The following is a 21,946-nucleotide window of genomic DNA, read 5'->3' on the forward strand; positions in this document are numbered from 1 at the left end:
CCAATTGACAAGTTCTAATATGCCCCCAATTTCATTTTCTGATGATTCATGCAGGTTTTCTATTTCAAATGAAGAAGGCCATATCTTCTTCCAACATGCAAGTAATGTTGATGTTTTCAGTTCTTTCAGCAGCAACGATATGATATCGATACAGTGCTTGATTGAAAATTTCTTCCAAGCTTCAATTACATTAACTGATTTTGAATCGGCTACATCTAAAATCCACCGTAATGCTCTTATGTAATAAGTTTTAAACATATAAATAATACCTTGATCCAATGGCTGGAGAAACGAAGTAGTGTTAGGTGGTAGGAACAGTATTTTGACGTTGGGATGATTCAAATCTTGTGGGCAACATGGAACATTATAATAGTAATAGCGCCTTGAGGCTCAAATTTTCCTGCCTTAAATAATGTTCAATATCTGGCACATAACAATTTAAAAACCAGTCTTTAAAAAAATTTCCAGTTACCCATGCTCTTGGATTTGCTTTACAATATAATAAATGTTTTTATTTATGCCTTTAAGTACACGGGGATTTAAAGATTTGTAAACTAACAAGGGTTTTGTCATAAAGTCCGATGCTTGCACAAAAGTAGTGTTACACGATCTTTAGACACTTTAGGTCGGGGTGCAGTTTTTTTTCTTTTTTCGATATACAGGTTCTACTGGGCATTTTTTCCCACCACAGTCTAGTTTCATCGACATAGAAAACTTGATCTGTTGTGTATCCCTGCTCTTCTATAATGCATTGAATTTTTTTCAGCAAACGTCCTAGCAGCTTCATAATCAGCCGATGCAGATTCTCCTTGAATTGTTATGCTATAAATGGCAAAACGCTTTTTGAAATTTTCGAACCAACCTTTACTTGCCACAAAATCTGAGTTCACAGAGGATTCTCCACTTTTTTTTTTTTTTTTTTCCCTTTAAGGTGGTTGTAAATTTTGAGTACTTTTTTGTTTAATGATATTATCATCCAATGGAATTTTTTTTTGACAACTATCATAAATCCAAATGGTGAGTGCCTTTCCCATCGTCTCAATTTCTGGTAACCAGGGGGTGAGTTGCACGTTTTGCGAATGTCAAAGATCCTGCAGCAACTGCACTTCTTATTTCTTTTTCATTTTTCATAATAGTCCGGACTGTTGCTTCATTCAAATTAAGACTTTTTCCAATGTGAGATGCTTTTCTCCCTTTAAAAGACGATACAAGATTTGTATCTTTACTTCTAAAGAAATAATTTTCCTCTTAAACGCTTTTTTTTAAAAAAATCTTTATTGGATTGAAACTTAAATGTCTTAATTAAAATAAGTTATTCTTTAACACACTGTGGCTCAATGCAGACTGACAACAGAGGTGTGAAAGACTTTTGTTTTCAGGCCACGTAGATGAGTATTCGAATTTTGGAAGCCGAAGGTTGTGTGTTTTGAAGCTCTTATTGTGACCTCTTGTGGTTCATCTTCTGCGATAGCAAGGTTCCTTCATTGTTATCTGGTGACTGTGGTCTTTTGTAACTGGGTATTGTTTCTATTGTGCTATACTTTGACGGTAATGGAAGGAAACGATTTTCCCTTGTTACTGGTTAAAAATTTAGCGACCGGTCTCCTCCTTTTTCTTATGGGAACCAGATCTTAGAAGACAACTGGCAGGACTTAACAAAACAAGGACTCTTATGCGTTAACCTTAAAAAGACTGAAAAGTTTGGAAAGGTTTACTTAAAAAGATGGGAAACAGGAATTTTACTTCCACCCCCTTCAATTGCAATTTCAATAAGAAACTAAGTACCGTTTCATTCTAGCACCGTCGCAACGCTGTGGTAGGCGTCCCGCGCATACGCACTAGTCTTTCTTGTTTACTGACTTTCAATTGTCGCCATTTTGGTTGCTCTATGTTGTGTTTTCAGTTTGCTGTGCACATTCAAAATGTTTAAGACAATTAGTTCTCCCGCTGACTGTGAGATTTGTGCCGTGATTAAATTTTTGAACGTGAGGAATGTTAAACCGGCCGAAATTTATCGTCAAGTGACAGAAGTTTACGGTAAATACGCAATAAGTGATGGAATGGTGAGAAAGTGGGTAAGAATGTTTAATGCAGGTTGAACAAATGTCCACGCCGAGGCTCGGAGTGGTCAGCCTTCTGTTGTCACCGATGATTTGGTAAGGAAAGTTGATGAAGCAATTCATGAGAACAGACGCTTCACAATGACAACTCTTTCAGAGGCATTTCCACAAATTTCACGTACTGTTTTGTTCAAAATTGTGTCTGACCGCTTGAATTATCACAAACTGTGTTCCCGATGGGTTCCAAAAATGCTCACTGATGTTAAAAAAAAAAGCGACTTGGTAGTGCCCTGACATTCCTCACGCGGTACAGTGATGAGGGAGAAAACTTTTTAAACCAAATTGTGACAGGTGATGAAACTTGGGTGTGTCATTTCACAACAGAATCGAAACAACAATCGATGGAGTGGAGACACACTCATTCTCCGAAAAAACAAAAGTTCAAAGTGACAATGTCATCACCAAAAAATCATGTGTACTGTCCTCTGGGATAGGAAAGGCGTTTTGCTTACTGAATTTCTTCCCAGAGGTGAAACCATTAATGCAGCACGATATTGTGAGACTTTAACAAAACTAAGGCGTGCCATTCAAAACAAACAAAGAGGAATGCTCAGTAAAGAAATTGTGTTGCTCCATGACAATGCTCGGCCTCATACTGCTGGTGTCACTCAATCTTTAATTCCGCCATACAGCCTGGACTTGGCGCCGTCCGGCTATCACTTGTTCCTGCACATGAAGCGCGAGCTTGGTGGCAAGCGCTTTGGATCTGACGATGACACGAAAAATGCTGTGGAGTCATGGTTATCGAAACTGGCGGGAAGTTTCTTTGATGATGGTATACAAAAACTGGTCACCCGCTATGACAAGTGTTTGATCATTGGCGGAAACTATGTTGAAAAATAGTTTAAGACATGTATTTTCATGTAAAAATAAAATTGGATTCGAAAAAATTGTTTTACTATTTTTTTTTTCAAAACAGTACTTAGTTTTTGAATACACCTCGTACTACGCTTTTGAAACCTTTCCTTTAGAGTGTCCCCTTTGTTAATTTTCAGATAACAGACTAGGGCGAAGGCATGAAGGTCATCGGACGAGCGGCAGGGAAGGTTGTCGCACAATGACTATCCCCGCATACTGAAGGGTAAGGGGGGGCAGAATTTCTCTGACTGATACCTGGGTCACAGTCTTTTGTTTCTTCCTTTTTTTTTTACACCCTGAAAATCTGGCCTATATTTCAGCCACTGTCTTTAAAGCGGACTATGTTGGTGCTTTGCTCAATATGGGAAAACTTCGTGCGGAGTTCTTTAAATATCTTGGGTTTGATTGTTCAATTTTCTTATTGTGTTAGAGCAAAACCGTGTTATAGGATGCCATGCTGTAGGAGGCTTACCTGTAATTATATACTTATATTAATTAATATAATTACTTTATTATATTATAATAATTAATATAATTATATAATTCTAAAATTATATTATTTATAATAATATAACAATATAATTTTGGAATAAATTACAAATTTGAAAAAAAAAAAAAAATGCAGATGGGTGAATATATAGAAAAACTTAACACCACACAGTAATAAATAAAAAATCCATAAATTGGCCCTAATTTAAAATTTTATTGATAGAAGTGCTGTTAAAAATAAAAATTAATGTAACCAGTGAACAATGATGTTAAACATACCTCTCATCTGAAGATAAGTACTAAAATTCTGTAAACTGCACATAGAATTTACAGCACTTCTTAACCCTTTGCGGCTCAGTGTTCCACTACATGGAACACCCAAATTGAATCACTTCTGAAACCTTTAAATTCAACCGTAAATAGATAAAAATGCCTTTATAATATACTTTGAACTTTTCTTTTTAAACAGTAGATAGCAGCATATCACAAGGAGACACAGAATTTTCAATTATTATGTGTTATTAAAATCCACTTTTTTCAAGTAATTTTTCTCTATTTTTTTAATGATATAAAAAATTTTATTTGAAAAAAAAAATAGGCATAATTTTGCTGGCTGTACTCTAAATTCTCTGTTCTATATATTTTTTTTAATCTTTCAGACAAAAACCATACGCAGAATCATTGAATAAACGCTGGTGTTCCATTAGCGGGAACACTGCGCCTTTAGCGATCTCATGCTGTTACGAATCAGAACATCTGTGCTTCGGAGAGAACATCCGTTGTTTACGTTTTCTGTTTCCATTGCTTTGTGTGTGTGGGGATGAATTCAAACAAAGCAGTATTGAGGGGTGAGGTCTGTTTTGTGTTATGAAAGTCCTAATATTGGCATCTCGAATTTTTTGAGACTAGTTTTTTAGGCGGGAATTTTATTAGTAGCTTGACTCATCTTTACTTAGACGTGCGCGAATTTTTTGCTGTCGCTTTTTAGTCTCATTCCCGTTTATTTTCAATAATTGTCTATTATATTTTTTGTGTATGTATATATCATAGGCTTATTTTTCTTTATTCTTAATATTAATCGTAGTTAATTTTTTTATTATTAATTTTCCATAAATGTCACGGAGAGGTCTAACTCTTTCCGGAAATTTGTAAAGATTTTTTTTATATAGGACTTGTGTGTATAGATATTTATTTCATTTATCCGTATATATTCAAGAATATTGTGTATATCCAGGAAACCATGTATACAGCCATAATACAGAGTTTTTTCATTCTTATACAAACCCTTCTAGTCATTTTCATGCTTCACTGCAATGCTCGCTTAGTCGCACTTTTAAAAGCTCTGGCGGCGCAGTGTTCCACCTCATGGAACACCTACAGAATTAAAACGGTAAGTGCATCTTTTACAAAATTTTACCTGTATATTCTTTTAGGACTAGATAGACTGCATACAACTTTTTTTGTTGAAATTCCGACGTTAACGTATAGTGCGCCGCAAAGGGTTAAGCATTATTTGCAAAAGTGGCAAAATCCAAAATTTTGTGCATTGTAAAATGGTTCACTTACTTTTTAAATCTACATCATCAGAAGAAACAAAGGATTCATAAGACAAAATAAGACTTCGTAGAAACATATTTGAGTCAACAAGATTGTTATTCATGAGGTAAAGGAGCTTCTTTTGCTGCAAAGAAACACACACAAAATTTAAAAACTGCTGTGCAATATTCACATATTTAATCAGAAAGAAAGAGTTCTAATGTTTTTGTTTTGATAATTTTCTATCTGATGCTAACTTAAATATTATTAATATGCCAGCATTAAAGACCTTAGATACTGAAAGTACTCTTTAAATTAATATATTTAGAAATTACAATTTTTTAAAGTTTTATTTATTATAGCAATTTATTATAGAAAATAAATAAATTAAAAAAACACCTGTAGGAATATTCAATAATTTAATTTAAAATGAAAGTACATGATTCTCAAAACACATGATAATAAACATTAAGAAATTACGATGATTTTTTGTACAATAATAATGCAATAATCAACTTTTTTTATGTTTATTTTATGAAACAAATTTAAACTCTTTTATAGCAATATCAAAACCAAATTCCCATTTAATTATTTTTATATAAAATGACATCCTCCCATTGCATGCACATATGTATCTGTATATGCATGTGCAAGCAATAATTTTGAAGTCGTCAATGCAACGAAGAACGATTTACGAAAAATGCAACTTATAGCCTAAAATATGTTATCATTCAAAATTGATTTAATATTTCTTTATTTTCAATGACAAATAATTTAAGTGCAAATAAACATTAACAAGTCCACCTGTGCTTGAAGAACTACATCAATATCTTTCATATTTCTGAAATACATTTGTTGAAGGAAGGAGCAATAGACTTTAGTATATTGGCAGTAAAAAGCCAAAGAATTTGATGTGTCCAAGCTAAATCCCCATTTCTGAATGATTTAGTTTTGATTTATCTTGATTTTGTTGAGTTTCAATTGGCAAATCTGAAATTATTGTTGGCTATTAAGCACTATTAAGAGCTTGCATAATTGGCATTATGCAGGAATCACATGACAAGGGATTTATTAATTAAAATGGAAAGTCAAGGGGCTGTTGCAAAATTAGAATGGTATTTTCTGATTATCCACACCCCCACTGAGAAAATCATAAAAAAGTATTCATGAGACAAAGTTGTTGGCAAAATAATTATGTGGTAACTCAGCATCTGTTTCAGAGAGTGTGCAATGATGACAATATATGGATGCTGAATTTGTGAACAGATCACTGTGTACAAGGGATGAACAACAATGCAGAAAATTACAGGATTTCTCACAAAAGGCAAGTGTTTTATAACCATATTCCTTATTTTTTAATTTTAAAGACTGCTCTTTCATGGGATTCTTTTGCATCACCATTTTGAAAACAGCTATGGCCTCTGGTGAAAAATTAGCTGCCAACAAGTTTCCAAAAGCTCTTTATGCTAACAAGTTTTCGAATGCTTAGGAATTCGAGACTTTTCAGTGAGGATGTGGATAATCAAAAATCACTGCTAAAAGTCTGATTTACTCTATTTTTTAAAATCTTACATGTATTTGAATATTTTTCACTATAAAAATTATAAAAAAAGTCTGTAAATAAAAGTAACTTTTAATAAAAAAACATATTTATCATTTTACTTTTGCAGTACTGTGCATTTGCTTGTTGAGCTCTATGAAAGCTTTAAAATTGAATTTGATGAGTTCTCCTAGAAGATCAAAACTGCTTTGTCGAACTTCTTTATGTCTAACAGTACTTGCAAGAAGATTACCTACAACATGCTAAAAGAGAGAGAAATTTTAATATTTCAGTAACAGTATTAACCTATACTTGAACATTTTTTTACAAATATAAATGACATACAAATATATAGACATATATATACAAATACAAATACATAGACATATACAAAATATGATATACAAATAGTCATTTATATAAACAAATGACATGATGCAAATTAAAAGAACCTACATAAGAATATATGAATGTCTATACAAATTGATATTTTATCTGTAACTTAAGTTGCTAATACTAAAAATTTTATACTCAACAGATAAAAGAATAAATACCCTAAATTAACATAAATCTTAGTATGTTCTTTAACAGTATCATATTATCAGAAATTTGTATTACCATCAACTAATAAATCAAATCTGTTCCCCACCGTCCTTCTGTTTAAAACAGTGATTCTCAGCCTGCTTTGCAGCATCACTAGAATATAATTCCCTCCTCTTTTCCAAAACTCAATAAATGTATACATTTATTTAGATTTAGATTATTTTTAATGTGTTTAATTAAATAAACAATAAAGAATATACTGATAAATACCAAAACAAATAAAAAAATATTTTTTTCTAACAAACTAAAACTAAATACATAAAAGCTAAATAATAGATGGACTGTATTCCCGACTAAAGTTATGACCCCCCAGTTGAGCACCCCTGGTTTAAAGCATTTATAGAGAGATTGCTCTAATAGCAAGTTATACATTTTCCTGTAAGGAAGTTCTTATTCATATTAGTTTCTTATTTAAGAGGTTAGATCTTATGAATGTAATTCATATAATTATTCCTTATTATATTTAAAAGCTTCTTACATGTAAGAAATTTTTCATAACCATAAAATATTTTAAACCTATTAAGAACTTCTAATCTTATTTCCCTTCACAGAATGTTATGCTTCTAGATGCATGATTATCATGATACATGACTATGTATTATTATCAATGATAGCCAATAGCTGTTGAGAATAAGTGTAAAAAGTACCGTCATTAAGTTTACACAAGCAATTTGGGTTTATGAACATTTTGGATGACAACAGCCTTTAGGAAAGAGCACATTCCTTAACCAAGGTTTCACTTTACTTTTATAGCAGGAACTACAAATCCATGAACTCTTTTATTATATTCTCTCATACAAACACTACTCAGTAAAGGCAAATAAGCTTCTTGAAAGGAACACTGAAAAATTTTCATATTCTTGCATATCATTTGTTTCTGGTCTGTGGCTTCAGTTTTAGGACGTGATCAGTCAATCATAAACATGACCAGGAAATATTTCATAAATCTATGCCTTCTTTTTGGGGGGGGGAGAGAAAAAGGGTCAGTTAAAATTCTACTGCCTTTTTTTTTTTAAAGTTTTCCCTGATTTTTCTTTAATGTGAATTTTACAATAATTTCCTAGAAAAGCTGACTTATCAACAATAAACTTGACTAAACAACAATAATCAATAATAATCACAATTATATTTCACTGGAATTTGAATGAATGGTGCTGTACTAATGTTACAAAGACTGGATCATTTCAAAAACACAGCAAGTAAGAAACAAATAAAACAACCTGCAATAAATTTCTTCGAAGAAGAAAATCTTGATCTGCACTTGAAAAACTTCCTCGAAGATAACTCTCTATAGCTCTAGAAAGCCAAAACCTTTAAAGAAAAAATACAAATATAAATCAAGAAAACTTTATTCAATGAAGCAAAATTTGGAACTTCTTAACTGGTTCAGAATACCTTTGAGAGTTATAAATAGATGAATAATGAGAATGAAAGAGATGAATTGACCAAAATGACCCCACAATTATGATCAAGTTTAATCAATATTAGTGTCAGATTTTTAAAAACTTATCTAATCTCAAATTAAAAAATTATGCATGTAATTAAACAATTAATTAATAAAGATCTAGCTGCAGTTTTCAGATGATTTCCCTTATTACATTTAATATCAAATTTTACTTTAAAATATACATAACTATTACAACATCAAACAAACACACAGAAGAAATTATCTTTGTAAATGAAAACCGGACTAAAAATTGTGCCACTTAAGTCTAAATTACAAAAAAAAAAAAAAAAAAAAAAAAAAAAAAAAAAAAGAGATAAATTTTGTTGAATCTATGCTTGTAAAATAGAACAGAAATTTAAATCTTTCAATGCTCTTAATTTTTAAATACTAATTATAAAATATGCAGACCTTATTCATATTACCACGAAATTCTAAATTAAACTACAGTCAACTCCTGATTAACTGAAGTAATGCTGATGACAATGAGTACAGTTACCTCAAGCCCACAGTTAATCTATGGCTAGTTAAATAAAAAGGAGGGAGTAAGAGGAATGGCCCATGTTATAACTAACAGAAAAATATGATTAAGAATATATCTGTATTTTCAAAACATTTAATCTGAAGAATCAGTTCATTTGATTATATAAATTAAATTAGTATTAAAAAATACTGCAAATAACAGATGAATAAACATCATTAGAAATAAAGGAACTCTATATTTTCCGTAGACAATTCTGTTTTACTGATGGTTTGCGATAATTTTTCAAATTTCTGAAAAAACAAATATTAAAACCCACATTATTTTTTCTTGACTGTAGAACCTCAATTTATGTATCTTTTTGTATGAACTTCTCACACAAGAAAAATTAAATAACTACTTACAAAATTTAATAAGAATTTTTTTTAATGCCAAAAGTATGAGCTGAAAAAAGGTAAAAATACATAGCCATAATTTTGTAAGCAAAGTTAATTTCAAAACACAAGTATATTTTTTAGTTATTAAGTACTGTTAGTAATGTCTGATAGCATATTTTGGGGGTCCTATCCAATCCTGTAGCTAGTTCATGACCAAATAGTTGCACATCACCATCAAATATATGGAGCAGAAATTAAATAATTACATACAGAGAAGACACATTAACAACAAACTACAAACCTAAATGTTGAAGCACCACTTTCCTTCTTCATAACTTCTACAATTTTGCTTAACAATCCTTTCATGCCTACACACATTAAATCACGAGACAGCCTATTGGAATATATATTTATTTACAATGATGATTCTGAAAACTTATGATCAAAAAGAACAATGAGACAAAAAAGAATATTAAATACAAATGTGCTCTTATTTATGTGAGAAGGAAGTGTTAAAGAAACTAATGTAATATCTAGGTTTACATACCCTGATGAAACTGGAGAAGAAGATGGTGTTTCTGGAAGTAAATGGATAAATAATGAATGGGAAAAATCTCAAAAGACAGTAACATTTTTTCTAAAATTAAACTAATTAAAATATTTATCAATATGAAACCGTTATCCCTTTAACAATTTCACAAAATGCTTTCTGTTTAAAATTACATCACATAAAGCTTTTAAAATGAATAAATAAATTTTTATAAAGAAACTTAAATGTATTTTCAAACCAGTTATAGTAACAAACAAATGCCTCTAAAATCTTTCTAGCTTACAAATTCTGCTAAAATATTTTTTGGCAAAGTACGCCAATTTAATCAGCGTAAGAAGTAAACAAAGATGACTTTTTATGAAGAACTAGATCATAGTTATATTCCATATGATTATGATCAGAGAAAAAGCTCATTTTACTGGGGAGATAACTACCAATTTTTTGCAGTTCTAGCTACTTGATCACTATTGGCCTTTTTCAGCTGATATAATGAACTTACACAAAGTTATTCTGAATCTTGCTGGAATATTAGAAAGAGAGAGATTTCAAAATGCCCTTTTTGTCAATTATAATTATGGCTTTTAACCCCTTAACTGCCGCAGGCATATATATATGCCTTGCTCAGCTGATGCGTTAACTACCCCGGGCGTACATATACGCCCTTCCAAAATACTATCATTTGCTTTGCGCTGTTACCCATAAAATTATTCGCAAAGCTTTGGAATGCTACACCACAATGACCTTGACAAAGTATGTGAAGGAGGATACTATTTTAGAGAAGTGTGGGGAGAAACTGGAGAGAGGGATGTGTCTAAAGCGGTGAAAGTAATGACTGAGCGGTATTGGCTGGTGTTGTTTGAGTAAAACATATTTTTTTTTAATCTGTGTCCTACGTTTTCGTTTACTTTTTGTAGTAGGTTCCAGGAATAAAGAAAGATATAACGGATGTTTCAAACCCATTTATCTTTTTTGAATTATTTTTTGATGAACTGCTTGTGCTTCATATTGTTACTAAAACTAACCATTTTGTAGATGAGTATATGAACTAACACCTTGCAAACGAAAAATCAAGAACAAAATCATGGGATTCAACCAGTTCAGAAGAAATATATGTTTTTTTTAGGCATACTGATTTCCCAAGGTATAACACTGAAACCTGATATTACACTTTACTGGTCTAAAAATAAATTGATCGAGACTCCATTTTAGGCATCTTTTTTATTACAAAAACATCATTTTTATTATACTTACATCTTTTTATTATACTTTTACTCTAAACATTAAATTTTGTGCATTAATTGTTTTCTTTTATTCTTTATTTTGTGAAAGTAAACAGTTTTTAAAAAGTAAAACCTGCACTTACTTTTACCCTAATACATCACATAACTATGTGCGCCTATGTGAAAAACAGTGGCACTGGGAAATGAATCTTGTGTGTTTTTCGCGGCAGTTATGGGGTTAATTGTACAATATTAATGAAAGAAATAAAATATCATTTAGTAATATTTTTTAATCTACTTTGATAATTAATGTCAGACAGCTGAAAATGTAGATTATATTGTACTTCTCATGAATTAAATAATGAAGAGTCTCTTTGTATGTTCCTCGCATTGTGCAAAACAGAAACACTAAAGAGTTACTAAATTCTGGATACATGTAGTCTTTCATCTGAACATGTATACCTTGAAGCCAAAACTTTGAATTTGTTTTTGTTTCATTTCATATTTTATATGAATTTAAGAATTTTTCATTAATAAACTCAGCAATTTGAAACAATGTGGTAACACTGTTTGAAATTAAATATTTTTATCTCAATGGGTGAGACCGCTGGCATTCGGCAAAATGTGAGATATTAAGCTTGAAATCTTAATCAACAAATTCTGCTATTTAAAGTCAATGTGTTGCCACTGCCTGAAATAAAATATGGTACTCTTCTGTTATCATGACCGGATTCAGAAGTGTGTGTATGTATGCACATGTGTATGAATTTATGTGCATATCTGTGTGTGTACACACAAACACATACGTATGTATATATACACATGCATAAAATATGAACACATACATACATACAATTTCTGGACCCATTCCCGATAACAGAACAGTACCTAAAATACTTTTAATCTTCCATGTGTCAGTGTGCTCCCTTTTACTGAAGCATAACATATTTAACTATTAAATATACCCTGTCTGCTATAGTATAACAAACTAAGGGATTTAAAAGTAATGTACACAGTTTTTAAGAATGTTCTTTCCACTTGTTAATCTGATTAGTTTAAATGAAAATACATTTATATCGTAAGATATTTAATTAGAAATGGAACATATATTTATGAAATTACACTATTGGACTCATTAAAATCATTATATATACATATTTCTTTTATGATAGCTTAGATGGCTGGCCATGCTATAGGTCGTGCACTCGGGGGAAACAAGATGGCTAAATATTATTAGCAATTAAAAAAAAATTATAAATACAAACTGATGGCAAAAACTCATATTTAAGTTATAATTAACTCAGCATTTGAAAAATACTTCATTCTTAATCTTCGGAAAAGTTGGTATCAAAGGTAGAAGAAAAATAAATCATAGAAGGGGGATATACAAAAAAACGTATGAAGTTCTTTTAAAGAAATATATGATTAAACACTAAATATATAAATAAATGTATTAAATTCATTTGCATGAGAATAATAATTTTTATTTATTACACCATAGTAATTACATCATATTGTTACATAAATAAAATTTTTGAATAGTATAAAAATAACAATAATAATAATTCTATACATTATACATAAAATATATTCTTTTGTTAGCATTATGGATAAAGAAATAACAAATGATTAAAAATAATGAATATCTGTTATGCTATAGCTAAGCTCAGGTTTCTGATTTACATGTTATAACAAGAGCAAAGAGGTGAAAGGAAATTATTTATAAACATTTATATTCTTACCTTCTAAAGCTTGCAACTCACTATACTCTCTCCATGAAAGCATAACATGCTTGTAGCTGGAATAATGTTATCATAATATTCAGTCATAAATTTCAATAATGTAATAAGCAAAATTATAAATAATTAGAACATTATTCTATTTTAAAAATTTGTAACTCTATATAACAATAAATGCATTAAAAAACTTTAATATGCCAGAGTTTTTACAGCTATTTTTTAAAGAAACAATACACTAATCACTGTCGTAACAGAATAACGTCAAACAAAATAACATGTATATACGAGCCAGAAGAAAATGTAGTTCAAGTAGTTGCTACAGAGAGTTGAGAAGTTTTAAAATACCTTTCACTCAAAGAAATAATAACAAATAATAGTAGTTGCTACAGAGAGTTGAGAAGTTTTAAAATACCTTTCACTCAAAGAAATAATAACAGATAGCTCCCTCTCAAGCTTACAGGAAAGCCTCAACTTGGGCTTTTAAATCAGGACAAGAAAATAAGAAACTAATATAATACTAAACTAAATAGACTTAGCCGAAGCTAGACACAAATACCTAACGTAGTTAGCCCTTAAACTAAACTAGCCAGCGATTATTAACAGGCACGTACAATACGGCCGAGCGTATTAATTTCAAGAATGAAGTAGCTAGAAGGCAAACACACGCCACTAAGGGCTCCTAAGCACTCTCTCTCGAAGTTGAACTTTTCTTAAGTACTTCTTCTAACCCATTTGCATGAAATGCGATACTAAAAACTTATTCTAGTAGGCAGTTGTAAATGGGAAACATGAATTGAAAGGAAAGGGTTTCAAAATTAAAAATAACTGTCACAAAATTAAACTACACCTTACAACCATTTAGACTAGAGTTTGATGCTCTGCTCCAGAAAAAATGCTACGAACCGGTTCACTTTACTGAGCAAATTAACTCCAATTCCAGAAAATGGAGTTGTAACTCTTTTACAGTTCATGCACAGCTCTTTGAAAGCATGCCAGGAATAGAGATCTGCTCTTCATTCATGAATAGATTCACTTTGTTAGGTAAGCGAATGCCTGATTGGTTAAAAGAACAGGAGGAAGTTGGAACCGTTCTAACATCCCATTTTAGGGGAGAAAATAATGTTTATCCTCCCATATTAAAAAGTAAATTTAATTTTTATCATTTAACAACTTTCTAACAATTTTTTATTCTAGAGTTTTATAGTCAGTTCTAAACGGAAAGGAAGTTATAGGGAACATTGAAACTACAGCTGAAAGAAATTAGTTCAGAGAGTTAGCGTTTGATTGAGTCAGTTCTTCAAATCCCACAACTTGCTCAATTCTTTTTGCACTTCTCCAACCTCACTAACTGGTCTCGAACCCACTACTTGTTCAATTCTTTCCACCATCCTCGCTAACCACTCTTGATGCCCCCCCTCGTTCAAAATCTTTTCCGTCAAGGTAATTGTTAATGAGCCAGGAGTCATAAAAAAGAACTAATTCATTTTATTCAGCAAATAGTTCTGATTTGTTTCCATAAAAAAAGGAATTTTGCCCATCTCTAGTTAAGACAGGGATTCCAAGCTTTTCCTTGCATCAACCCTTTTTAAAAGGATAATTTCTTCATAAACTCCCTTACATTTTTCTCTATAATATATAGCATACAACATAATTATAATATAAATAACTGTGCATACATTAACTTAAAGATAGCAATTAGACTAAGAATATGAACAAAAGTTTTGGAAAAAATGGTTTATTAAAACTTTATTATTTTTAATTTTACAAATATAAATAAGTTATCAGACTCAAATTCACAGATTCTAATTACCCAAAAGTTTGATTCTACTTAACATGATGGCTGTGCTTCATGTATTGATGCAATTTTTTAAGTATGTGGCATAAAGTTGCTTAACTTAGTTCTTAAATAATGCTGTTTAGAAATATTCAATCCTTTCTTATTTTCTGCAGCAAGTTATTGCCTCGACTAAGCTTGCTTCCACTAGGCAAGAAAAGGGAAAAGTCAATAATGTTGATCCAGCAACAACTTCAGTTTTGGGATATTTCTCTTGGAAGATTTTTAAATTCCAAAACTTAGGTACATAGGCATTTTGAGTATGAATTACTTGTATGGCAAAGCTTTATATCAATAAACAACCAATTATAAATTTTACTAGTACAATTTTTTGTTATCATTGGTAGCTTGATTTGATAAACTGGTGGTGCATATTCAGTTATCAATCCTTTGATTATCATAGACCCCCTTTAAAATTTTATCAACTCCCAGGGAGGTCCATACTTACCCCTTTGAGAACTTGTGGTTTAGATAATGGGAAAAATTACCGTTGCCAATTCTCTTCTAGCAAAGCAACTAACTAAATTTGTAAAACTGTTCCTACTCATTCTCCTTATTATCTGATTAAAAACTAAATTGCTTTTCTTAATAAAATTTTCATGTTTCTTTTTTCTCTTCCATTTTTTTACTGTCGAAGCTTTTTGAGATTTCAGAGGGAAATATTATTTTTTCCTCGAGTTTATTTGTGGATTTAAATATTTTTGCAACTATTATTGTTTGTAAGCTTATAATCCATTCATTGTTAAGAAAAGCTAAGAGTATAAAGTTACTTTAATTATAAAATGATAACAAATTTTACTTCCTTCAGAAAGTAAAACAAGAACAGTAACATTTCTTCTATCATCCAAAGTATTATGTTAATGGCTGTAGTCCACTATTGCAAAACTTCTAACATTTGAGTAAAAGAAATAAGGTTTCAGCTCATACATAAGAATACCTAATGAGCAGTAAAATTAGAGATTTTATTCAAAATCTTCTATTCCACAAAGTGCTTTTCTGTACTCAGTGATGCCCTGTCCTCTGTTGACACTTGCTGGCTCGCAACGTTTGAGTACAGACTTGTCTTTGGCTGAGTATTGCTATACGTTGTACCATTCTTATACACGTATACACCATTTTATTCAGAAAACTTATTCCAGTAAAAATTTTAAAAAATCAATCAGCTCACGAGAGCAACACACAGAATGCAAATATTTCCAGATTTTACTGAATAATGCTTGATATGTTTAAAATAAAAGTTTATGTTTCAGTTTCATAAATTCAAATATTTAATAATTAACAAATGTGTCCAAAGAAATTATGCCCCCCCCAAAAAAAAACACCACACCCTGTTAAAAGACAAAATTATTAAACCATAAAATCGGCAGCTAAAAAAGTAGGGGAGGGGTGAGAATCCCATCCATCAACTATCAATGAAACATTTTTTTAAAACAGATCTATAAGGTCCATGATGGCTACAACTGGCCATGGAATATTTATTTTTATGAGAATTATGTCGAAAGCTGTACATTATTATTTAGAGGCTATTATATATCAATGATAAATTAACAACCAAACACATAAGCAAAAATATGAAAATTCATCCATATGTAATAAGGAAATATCAATAATAATGAATATTTTATGGCATTTTATGACTTCACTGTTAAAAGCAAAATATTAGATTATAATGCCAGAGCAACAAATGCAAAAGAAACACTAATTTTGAGTTTAATAAATATTACAAAATACAAGAGCTACAATATTACTGTTATTATAATTAATTCTAGTATTAAATGGCATGCATTTTGAAATTTAAAAAAATTTTTCTTACATGCTAAATATTTTCATTTGAAAGTAATACCAAACAAATTTTACCAGTTATAAAAAGAAACAAAAGATTATTTCAAAATTTAAATAATACCAAAATTACAGTCAATATAAATTTATTAAATATGCTAAAGAACTTACTCAGAATGATCACAGAAGCTATGGATCAACCTTAATACTTGTATTTTTAATGCCACTTCCTAAAAAAGTCTGGATACTTAATAACAATGCACATAAAAAGAAAATTATATATTCAAATAAAAGAAGTTTTTTATTTATTGCCTTAATAAACTTATTTCATTACAGTCCAGTCTTAGTTTAATTTCTGCATTAACTTAGAATTACAACTGTTAATCTTAAAAGCAGAAATATCTAAAAATATGCACAATTTTGTGAAAAATTCAAAATATCCACAAATTTTAAGCAAAGAAAGCAAACTAAGATTACGCGAGGAGGGAATGCAAATATATTGTCAGTTTAGTTGCAACACATATTTTCTCCTCCCCAATTTTTATAAAAATAAATGTTTACACAAAAGTAAAAATTTCATTTGTATATGCACACACATTTTAAATGAAAATTTGGAAACAAAAATGGATACTTTCATGTTGCAACAAGCAGCCTTAGCAAGAAACAGATGATTACAGATAAGCAATTTATTCATCAATAATGCACAATTTATTTGAGATACACATAAAGAAGTGATTTAATATAAACTAGTATTGATTATTTCACTTAGCACAATTCTGTAAACAATTTATTTAAATAAACAACATACAGAAACACACCTAAAATTTATTTTAAACAAACACTTTTCAGTGGTCAAAGTTCATTTGTTAATTTGATGCTAAAAAAGAATCAAAAATATTATTAAAGCAGATGTCATGCCTGAACTCTCCCTATATAGGACTCCAGGTGATAGTGGGCCATATCATTAAAATTTCTTGTTTTGTTATTTTGCTAACTCTTAAAAGTTGGAAATAACAAGCATATCACAATCAATTATCAATGAAAAATTAGAAAACTGCTACAAGCTGAAGAAACATAAATGATGTGCACACATAAAATGTAAATTATATGCACATGTGCAGACTGGTAAGTGATAGTTCCTAGTCAAGTCAGAAATACACCAATTATTACAGCTCACCAAGGCCACTACCTCACCGAAGTATCAGGAAATCTTGTCACAATAAACTGCAACTGAAAAATACTGGCTATACTTATCCTACTTCTTTAAAATTTCATTTAAACACATTTTTCTTTGTTTATATAAATCACCTCGCAAAACTGCACAGAAAGCATTTATTCACTGAAAAAAATTCAGTCTCCATAGTTATATTATTTTTAAAAATTTACTTTATCATTTATCCAGTAGAATTTCATAAGAAAAATACTTACAGGACTGCATTCACAAGAACTGTTATGGCCAGGAAGACGAGTGTGATCACGTCTGCAAAAAAATAGTTTTAAATTAAAAAATTTCAGGCACAGCATAAGGAATTATTATAAATCATATAAAAAGCAAGTACAATCAACAACAACAACAACAACAACAACAACAACAAAAAGTGAAGTTACACTGTTTTTCTCCTTAATCTTATTTTTTGATTTATGTTTTATAAACACTACATTAACTCTCTGACAGCCAAGCTTTCTGTAAGCCTTGAAGTTAGAATACTGCAATGTCTGAGAATTTGTCTAATTCCTGAGTGTCTTTCCCCCTCTTCTTTTGAAGAAAGGAAGGTAAAGCTAAGGGGAACTTTCAAATGAAATCTGGTCTAGTTCTTCTCAAAGGAGCCTCCATTAGCCTCTACATGCACTTAGGTGAGTAATACTCTTCTGAAAACAGATTTGAAGGTCTGAAAATTTGTTTTAGACCACAAAAGGAAGTGGTATCAAGATGATCTGCAAAATTTATTCCTGCAGTAATAAGAATCTGGCATTATCCTTATTATATATATTTACTATATTATATACATTTTATAACCTAATTGCATAGAAGAAATATTATTCCACTTAATTTGCTGGATTATTACTTAATACTGGATTTTTTTTTCAATTTAGTTCTCCATTTCTCCAAAATCTGATTCAACAAGAATGATAGCGAATTAAAATTCTGAGAATTTCCAAAGAAATATTAAGAGTGATGGAATTTAGATTGTTGATTACTATTCTGACCTCTTTTTTTTTGGGGGGGGGCACCTCTTTTACTACTCTAATGGCTAACTGTTTTTAGTGCACAGCCTTTTTGATTATTTCCAATTTTTTATTTTTAAATATTTTGTATGGATATTATAACAAAATTTTAAACCTGAAAGAATGAATGGTAATATCACTCACATCTTTAAAGATTCATATTTGAGATAAAATAAACAAAAATAATTGACTAATGAAGTCACATCTATTTGCCTAGGAGGCTTTGTTATGATCATAACTGTGATTTTGCAGTTTTATGTTATCAACTATCTATTGTCACCTGAGATGCATGACAAGCATTAAAGTCCATTATACAAAAGATATACTGTGCAAAGTCGGAAATCCAGACTTGTCGGGACTTAGCGATTCCAGATTTTTTCGGATATTAGACCATCAGTTTTAAACTTGTTAAATGACATGTAGAGATTATAAAAATTAAAAATATGAAACTGTGATTTATGAAATAATGAAGCATTTATGATCTAAAGAGTAACAAAATTCTTAATTGTTTACTTTATTAAACATTTCTTTCAATGCAAGTTGTTTAAGTTGCTTTTTTTGTGCTAATATTTTCTCTTTGATTCTGTACAAGACACAATTTATTCAGTTACAAAGTTCCATTGTTCAAGTCCTGTAATTGCTGTGCTGAGAATTCCGACAAATTTGTCCATCAAAATTTTATCATTTTCAATAATTCATTTCTATCACATTCTTTATTAATGGAAGCAGTACTTTCTGGATCTAGAACCATACTACAGATTTTGTCGTCTGTTAATTGGTTGATAATTGGGGCATTGTCATAGAAATGGAAAACTTCCATTATATCATCTTCATTTATTACCTCTTCAAGCTAAAGTATTATTAGTGAAATTAAATACTTTAGCTTGAGGCATTATCATTTGACCCGTCAATGGCATGCCCTCGCTGCGAGGCTGTGTGACCCATTCAGTCATCACTTTGTCATGATCTTCACTTTTAGAATAATGAAAAATTTTTCTATTATTCATTGCGAGTGGGGCGTTGGAATCCACAAAAAATTCAAAAAAATTTCTTTTTCCTGTTTTATTATGTCATATACTATTGACTTTCCAATGAAATACTCCTTGCATAATTTTGAACTCTTATGCACTTTTTAAAGCAACTCCACTTTTTGTTTAATGGACATCAAAACATGCTTTTGCTTTATAGATCTTGTTGCAGCTCTAGAATTAGAAACTCTTTTCGATATAATCAAAAGTTGAAGCTTTAATTTTCATAAAATTGCTGTTATAAAAACAGTCTGCAAAAAATAATTAAGCTGGATCAAATTAGAAAGTTAAGGAACAGCGCAATCTGTTATATTAGCTGAAATTAATTGGAATCAGTAAAGTATAATTTTAGCCTATCTTAATAGTGTCTACCATACATTATTGGCTACGTATCATGAGAGTGGCGACAAAAGACATGTTGTTCCGCTAAATTTTGTCTCGCTTGTATCGCCCACTGATGACAATTAAGCATGATTGTATTAGTCTAGTTATTATACGTCTATTTCTTGGACATGTTTAAGGCTTATCTCAGTCCTGAATAAATAAATTCCCACATATTACTTAAGGCTCATCGAGAGCAGGCGCTAGATATCTTACTGCCTGATGCAGTCTTTGTGGATCCTAAATTCTGCTACCAAGCGCCTAAGTTCTAAATTTTTGCTGCCCCTTAATTTTGGATCCCAGTGCTTTCCCTAACTTCTAAAATATTTTCAGGCATTAACTTTGTTGCTCGATGCTTCTCTATATTCTAAAAATCCCATCTTCCATAAATTCTGCCACCTGGTGTCGCCATACGAGCTTTGGTGCCCGTTCTGGATTTATGTGAAAAACAAATCAGTTATTCTTAATTCAAAGAGCACAAAATATAATCTTTTGGACTATAAGTATCATTAAAAAAATCTTTTTTTTAGCATATGGAAAGAAATTTTGTTAAATTTTTCCTCGTTAATATTTTTAGCGCATTTAACTTAAATCTGTAATCATTGCCAAGCATAATGTCAACATAAAAGGTTACCATACACTTTTGTTATTCAATTACTAATTTAAAAAAAAAAAAAAAAAAAGTTTGGGCTCAGCTGTATGAGTTATTACTCAAGCTGTCATGTATTGATAAACGTGCAGTGATGAAAGTAAAATATAATAAATAATGCTTCGCCAGCTTGGAGCCAGGGATATTAGTAAGCGTAAAACCAACGATGAATGTTTCGGTTTGAGATGTATGCCAAGCAGATACGCAGCTATGGAGCCAAATAATTATCATACAAATTAATGCTAAATTATTGTTTCTTCAATAACAAGGTATTTATTTAGTGCCGAAGGGAAAATTAAGAATTGGGACTCTCTATGTTTTATTCATGGGGGGGGGGAAATCAAATACCCATGCTTAACCCCTTAACTGGTCAATTTTTTTCCAGAAATGTTCCAAAAAAAAAAAGCATATTTTTTATTGCATATAATTAAAGGCCTAACTTAGTATAAAAGGAAAATGAAAGAATTTTTTTAAAAATTTTGATAAATAATGAATTTAAGCATTTTTTTATTTTATAACTTTGTAACACAAATGCCCCTACATGTTGGCTTTTTGTAATCACGGAGTTTATGCAGTGAAGCCTATTATACAGATCTCACGAAATGCGAATCTAAAAGAAAACTTACCATACGTTAAAAATTCATACTTCCAATACCATTGTTGAGTAGTCCTTTTTTGTGTGATACAATTTAGAACACGGTGTCAGACAAAGTCCTACATCACAATCAGGACAGAAATACCGTGTTTCCTTTCGGATTCTCTTTCCACTTTCAATCCTCCTGGAACAGCATACAACGCATTGTCTGGCAGGTCTAAGTTTTTTCTCTGTTGGAGCAATAACTTCTACGAAGTGTCTCTCGGTCAGTCTCAAAGGATTAGGCTCAGAACCAGGTCGTCCATATTTGCAAGTCATCCCAGAATCGTATTTCTCGATAATTCTGTCAACAAGATCTAGTCTGAACTGTAACTGAGTTTTCTTTCCACCTTTTTTACAATATACGACATATGACTTCCATACGGCAATATCAAAAATGTGGAAAAAAATTTTTTCTATAATATTTTTTTCCTCTCTTTCTAATGACTTCAAAATTT

The 21,946-nt window shown here is 30.8% G+C and overlaps 1 protein-coding gene across 2 annotated transcripts in view; it reads right to left on the reverse strand.

The window, feature by feature from the left end:
• Positions 1-21,946, reverse strand: part of LOC118189013 (short transient receptor potential channel 4-associated protein-like) — a 90,043-nt gene that overhangs the window by 24,804 nt on the left and 43,293 nt on the right. For both annotated transcript variants that reach the window (XM_035359546.2, XM_035359545.2), the window contains 8 exons: positions 17,999-18,050; positions 16,742-16,800; positions 12,961-13,016; positions 9,996-10,026; positions 9,750-9,842; positions 8,367-8,457; positions 6,666-6,806; positions 5,034-5,148 (listed from right to left, as the gene is read on the reverse strand). In XM_035359546.2, coding sequence (XP_035215437.1) covers positions 5,034-5,148; positions 6,666-6,806; positions 8,367-8,457; positions 9,750-9,842; positions 9,996-10,026; positions 12,961-13,016; positions 16,742-16,800; positions 17,999-18,050 — 638 coding nt within the window. The remainder of the gene's footprint in view (positions 1-5,033; positions 5,149-6,665; positions 6,807-8,366; positions 8,458-9,749; positions 9,843-9,995; positions 10,027-12,960; positions 13,017-16,741; positions 16,801-17,998; positions 18,051-21,946) is intronic.

This window comes from Stegodyphus dumicola, chromosome 4 (assembly GCF_044657685.1).
Source record: "Stegodyphus dumicola isolate Sdum_Otavi_A_Nest chromosome 4, ASM4465768v1".
In the NCBI taxonomy this organism is placed as follows: Eukaryota; Metazoa; Arthropoda; class Arachnida; order Araneae; family Eresidae; genus Stegodyphus; species Stegodyphus dumicola.